The 6,159-nt window shown below is 39.3% G+C and overlaps 1 protein-coding gene across 1 annotated transcript; it reads left to right on the top strand.

Moving 5' to 3' along the window:
* The first annotated feature begins 128 nt into the window (after positions 1–128).
* Positions 129–4,997, top strand: LOC131947660 (uncharacterized). Its single transcript, XM_059308910.1, has 3 exons — positions 129–789; positions 2,915–3,038; positions 4,448–4,997. The coding sequence occupies exons 1-3, from the start codon at positions 718–720 to the stop codon at positions 4,903–4,905; spliced, it is 654 nt and encodes a 217-aa protein (XP_059164893.1). The 5' UTR covers positions 129–717; the 3' UTR covers positions 4,906–4,997.
* Positions 4,998–6,159: the final 1,162 nt, after the last annotated feature.

Here is a 6,159-nt window from a genome sequence, read left to right as displayed (position 1 = left end):
ACTGACATGTTTCCATGTTTGGTAGACCTCCTTAGTGATTACGGCTAAACAACCAAAGAGACAATAAGCCATCAACAAACGAACGCTTATGTCCATGACACTTGGGCTAAATGTATATTATCTAGATCTAGTACTAGCCTGCCAATTCCCTTCGGCCACCTGAATGTGAAAACATGTTGTGAATCGTGAATTTAGGACCATTACATGGGGGCGAAATACAATAACATTTACTTTTAAGCGTATTCTACTGCTGAGAAAACATTAGCACCACCTTTAAAATATTTATTCTGTAGTAGCTACCAACTTGTTTTTACAACTAAAGTGACCTGTTTTCATTAGTTCCGAAGGTCGCTTTGATACGTCACTATTAACAATAGCATGACCAGTCTAGGGCGGTCGAGAATTGGGTCAATTCTGAGCTATGTCCGTCGCTATTATTCAACAGCCAATACATGTGGCGTAACCACTGCCCCTCTCCGCCCCACTTGGGAATTAAATTATTATCACCATTGTAGACTTCACCCCGTCACTTGTGTCGCTTCTGCCGCCAACCACCTGTCACCCACACCAACCATGCGTTTTCTTCACGTGATTTGCACTATAAATAGTAGGCTGTACTCTTTATACTCATCGGAAACAAAATTGCGTGTCTTACTGAAGTGTAGGTTAACCTAGTTAGTGTAAAAATCGGTAGGAAAAAAAATAGTAGTCAACAAGATGAGGGAGATATTGCTGCAATGTGCCAAAGTGTTGTGGGACTTCGCTAGAGTGAACCAAATTCTTGTAAAGGTAAATTGATGTTTATTTTTTGTTTTGTTTTAAATGAGTGGCCTCGAGGCCGATTTAATTTTATTAAAATTATAAGAAACAAGAAATCGACACCTATTAAATAATACTTGTGTGATATCCAAACAATTACATTATATGTTTATTTATATTGTTTGGAAATCATTTTTCGAGATAACTTGAAAATAGCTAGATTTACAGTTAAGAAAAAAAAATTTCATTTAACTTAAACAAATTTGCATACATTTTCTAGATCTATGTCGTTTTATAAGCATGCCAGTTGTTTTATAGTTTTAAAAATTGCCGTTGATAGTTTAATTTTTAGTTCATTTTTTTGGCATGATATAAACATTTAGATAGCCTATAGCACGAGCGGGTTGTGTGACCGAAGCCAACCGACTTAGTTCCCTTTGTTGTATTCAAAGGCGGGGAGATAATCGAATAAGCACACCGACCCTGACCTGAACCAGTTGGGATTAGTGGCGAACTATGGAATACGGCTTTAAAAAAAAAACCCACAGTAATGGCACCGACCTTTCGATTTTGGTGATTTGATAGGCCTATTTCTTATTACATTGAAAGGTTACAAAAATAATGTAACACTCTAATCGTGTTTTTATCGCTTATCGAAGATGTGATCAATGTTTCTTTCAGACTTTTTCTCCGGGAGGGAGGGGGGATAGGGAGGCGAACTACAGCCCCCCCCCCCCCCGAGATATGCCTGAAAAAAAAACACGGGATGCAATCTGACATTTTGCATCCAATAGCCTGTGTGATAGCCTATATAATTAAACACATTAGGCCTATAGTTTCATTGTGGGGTCGATCGGCAATGGGTGACACCTTTCAAGAGCCCCTCCTAAACAGAGTTTCTTCCAGGTATCTCTCCCGGGGGGGGGGGGGGGCGAAGAAAGTCTACCCCCCCCCCTAACGAAATGGCATTTATATAGAAAACACAGACTTTACCAGTGTCCGCTCCCCGGAAAATATTGACGACCCCCCCCCCCCCCCCCCGAAAATATCAAGTGTCCCCTTGGAGAAAAAAGTCTGGAAGAAACACTGCTCCTAAAGCTTACATAATGCTATTAATACATCATATTCAAAGGTTGCCCTCTCCCGCTACTAGATGATAAGAATTAAGAAGCTATTCTGGCTGAACTAGCCTCTGCCACCTACTCTACTACTACTTAGAATAAATACGCAAGGCTCTTCTGATCGGCTGGGGTTGTGCACATGTCATACCAGAGGCGACCCTTCCCGGCGCCTTCCCCCCTCAAGATTTCGATTTGCACCCCCCCCCCCTTAAACTTTCGATTTGCACCCCCCTCAACCTTTTAATTTATTTTTCCAACCCATTTTGGCGCCCCCTAAGGTCGGCGCCCGGGGACATATGTCCCGCCCCCCTCGCTACGCTACTGTGTCATACAACACAATGGGTGTCTATTTTTATTATGAAATTCAAGATGTGACGTCACACTTCCTAGCCCTTCCCTACCGCGCTTGACGTTTAGCGGATCATTCAGTTGAATTAGCCGCCATCTATATTAGTCGTATGAATGCTCTCTGCTGGTTGTTTTTAGGAATATTTTTCTTCTTGCGTCTGTTTAATAAGGTCAATGTTTTTCTCTACCTCCGAGGGACTAATTAAAATTTAGGTGAGAGGGGGGGGGGGGGGGAGAAGAAAGAAATACAAGTTTAAAAATATTTGTTTAACATATTTTTCTTTTTCGTCTGGGGACATGAAAGAAACCTGGATATCGCGGGTAAGAACAAAACATTTAGGCCTTTGTCGGGAAAAAAATGTTTGCACAACTCTGTGGCGTAGTCGGGGATGGGGGATGTTGTTAGCAACCAAAAACGACAACTGTTTAACTTTAAGTTACAACTTACAGCCATTTGCCATGTTGAATCCCTGTCAACGCCGCCGAGACAAATACACGATTCGACAGTTACGCCTATATTTAGGCCTAATTTAATTTTAAACATCAAGTGCACAACCTATTCTGCCCATTTACTTCAACTCCTGAATTAGACAATTTAAAAAAAAAAGATATAACTAATTTAACCATTATTTAAAAAAAAAGAAACGAAATATCATAACTATCTATTTTTTCTCTCCCCTTATCAGAGTGAAGTTATGATCGTCCTTGGCAACGATGATCCACGCTCCGCGGAGCACGCTGCTGAGCTTTACTTGGAGGGCTGGGCGCCTTTAGTGCTCATATCTGGGAAGGAAGGAACTGGTACAAAAGGTAAGATCTTTTTAAAACTAAAATGATTTAGCCCCATCCATTATTTTTAGAACAAATATAGGCTATGGTTCGTCCATAAATGACGTCACACTCATAGGGAGAGGGGGGGGGGGGTCCGTAATTTTGTGGCGGTGTGTGATGAGGGGGAAGGGGGGGGGGGTTCAGATGGTGTGTCTGGGGGGTCTGGCTTTTTGTGACGTTGTGTGACGGAGGGGAGGGGGGGGGGGAGGTAAAAATCGTCCAAAAAAAGCGTGATGTCATTTATGGATGACCCCTTAGACTAAGAACTGTACCCCCTCCCAATAATAGCCTGGAGCCGCCGATGGTTGATGGTTGTAAGACTTCAACAGTGAGGAACCATGGATGTCTATATGGTTAGTTACTTAACTACGAAATATACAATCGTACTACAATGAACAATAGCCTAATTAGCATCGCTGCATTGAAAAAACGGCAAAAAATCAGCAACAAAAATATCAGGTTCATAACGCTGTTGAAAATACTGGTTATTCAAATAAAATTGTACGTACACCCTCAGTCACCGGGTGACACGTCATAGAGACCTCTTGGTGGAGGGGGGGGGGCCACTTGAAACTTGCGTAATGACCGGAGCCATTTTATCGGGAGCCAAAATTACCTTAGCTTATCGGTCGGGAATCGTGATGACGGGATCCCTTTTGTCGGAAGCCTATATGACGAGGTCAATCTGTTGCTGTCTCTTTTCGTGAAGTGCCGTTTTAATGCCTTTTATACATATAAGCGTCACAATTAAACCCCCCCCCCTTTTCTATGTGCTAAGATTTCTTCAAACGCAATTACTTAAAAAAATAGGGGTCGGCGTGGTCGAGTCGGTAAAGTCTCGAGTTCGAACCCTCGGGCAGATGAGGCTCGTTAGCTGGGTACAGCCACTCTTCTAGGAGAGACAACTCCAAAATCACAAGACAGCTGCCTTGTAGTTTGTTCTTGGTTGGACAAAGGCTATGGAAGCAAATCCAAAAAGAAAAGCAGGCTGAAATCGGAGTCAATGGCATCAATGGCGCATAAACAGTTGACACGTATCCTTAATTTATGATGGAGGCGTGGTCGAGTCGGCAAAAGCTCATGGTTGATAAATTCGAAAAAAAAAGTCTCGAGTTCAAACCCTCTGGCAGATAAGGCTCGATCCCTTCCAACACTAAAAATTAAGAACGAAGAAGACGAAAAAGAAAAAAATATACTTCCGATATACGTGAACGAAAAATCTTTTATTTGGTTCTATTAATCGGATGTGGAGAGTAAATATATAGACCTGTAGACATGTGTGAACTTATTTTTCGTTGACAGTCTCTAGATCTATAGTTTAGTGACGTCGCTCAAATAGAGAGTTTCAGATTTTTTCATTGTTTTGTTTTTTTTAATTATTATTTTAGGCAAGCTCCCCAACAACTCGACAGAGGCTGAAGTATTTTGTGATATAATGACGGCAAGAGGCGTACCACGTGACAAGATCATTCTCGAGATGCAAGCCACAAACACAGGGGAGAACATCCAGTACTCCCAAAGACTGTTGAACCAAATGGGAATCGCCCCCAAATCTGTCCTCGTCGTCACCAAAAGTCTCATGGAGCTCCGCGCAGTCTTGACCTTTCAAAAGCAGTGGCACGACTCCTCCAAGGTTCACCTGTGCGTCTCCTCCCCTCCCCTCTCCCTGTTGGAGTACCCCAGCCCCCACGTGGGTACGCTGGATGACGTCATAGAGTACCTGCTGGTACACTTCGAGAAGTTCACGCTGTACGCCCAGTGTGGTCACCAGGCGCCCGTGGAGATCCCACCCCACGTGCAGAGAGCATATTCCATTCTGCTAGCTCAAAAACACCAACTTCAATAGCTCAAGACTTGTCTCTTGGACCAATGACAGTACATGCAAACATAGCGGTTTTTTAACGCTGAGTTGCTGAATTTATATATATATATATATATATATATATATATATATATATATATATATATATATATATATATATATATATATATATATAAAAATTTACAGAGGTTTGTTGGTCTTAAACAAAACAGTTGTCCATTTTACTTTTAGCAAGACACAATATGAATAGCATTACATGAATTGATCAATAAGGTTTAGTTGTATATTTTTACCTCCCCTGTTGACTAGTATAACCCCTGAAGCACAAAACTTTAGTTAAATGCTTGTCCCTTCCTGCCATTTCAGTATCCTTTACATTCTATAAGCAGTTATGTTGTTTACTAGGGCTAATGTTTTCTCAGCAGTTATATCATAAAAGCATTTCTTCATGTTTGTATATAATATATTGCACTGTCTCATCTGTCGACTGTCTCAAATTTTCAGCCATGAAGATCCAGCCAAAATTAAATATTTTATTCACAAACCTGTTTATCATATCTGATTTGTGTACATACATTTTGTAACAGTTTTCATAAATAAAAATATATACCAGCATTTTATTGAGTGGTTTGTCAGTTTCTTGTTTTATTGCTAGTGTTTTGCTGAAAATAACCATGTCTTGGAAATGATATGAAGTTTCTTAAATGAATGAACATTTGGAGAATTAGCTGCAGGAAAATAAAAACAATGAGACATACACATGTTTTAAATGTAAACATTTAATATTTTGTATATATTTCAATACTTGTACATTTTAAAATACTCTAAACAAAAATTCATCACAGCTTGTAGGCTTGAAGTTAAAATTTAATTTACAAAATTCATTAATTATATTCAAAGATAAGATTCACGCCACTTGATAAAAAAAATCATCAACATTGCTATCAAAATTCTCTGTACAACTATAAATATAAAATTAGCAGTTAACCCATTCCTGTTCATTGCATTGGTAAAATCACAGTTTGGAGTAATAAATTATGAATCAATACATACACTTTTTATAAATTTTGTATGTCATTTGCAATAATAATTTTAGTGATGCTATTTCACATTTTAAGAAATTAATATTATTTGTTTTATATTTTCTTTAGAATAATAAATATTTGATTTAAAAACAAATTGTTAGGTAATATTTGAAAACACAAGACAAACTACACTTGCACAATTCATAAAGAAACCCAGACTTCTATTTAAAATGCTTATGATACAAATAATATC

This window comes from Physella acuta, unplaced genomic scaffold (genome assembly GCF_028476545.2).
Source record: "Physella acuta isolate Inbredline_101_S28 unplaced genomic scaffold, ASM2847654v3 ptg000604l, whole genome shotgun sequence".
Lineage (NCBI taxonomy): Eukaryota > Metazoa > Mollusca > Gastropoda > Physidae > Physella > Physella acuta.
This window is presented reverse-complemented; position numbering and strand designations above follow the sequence as displayed.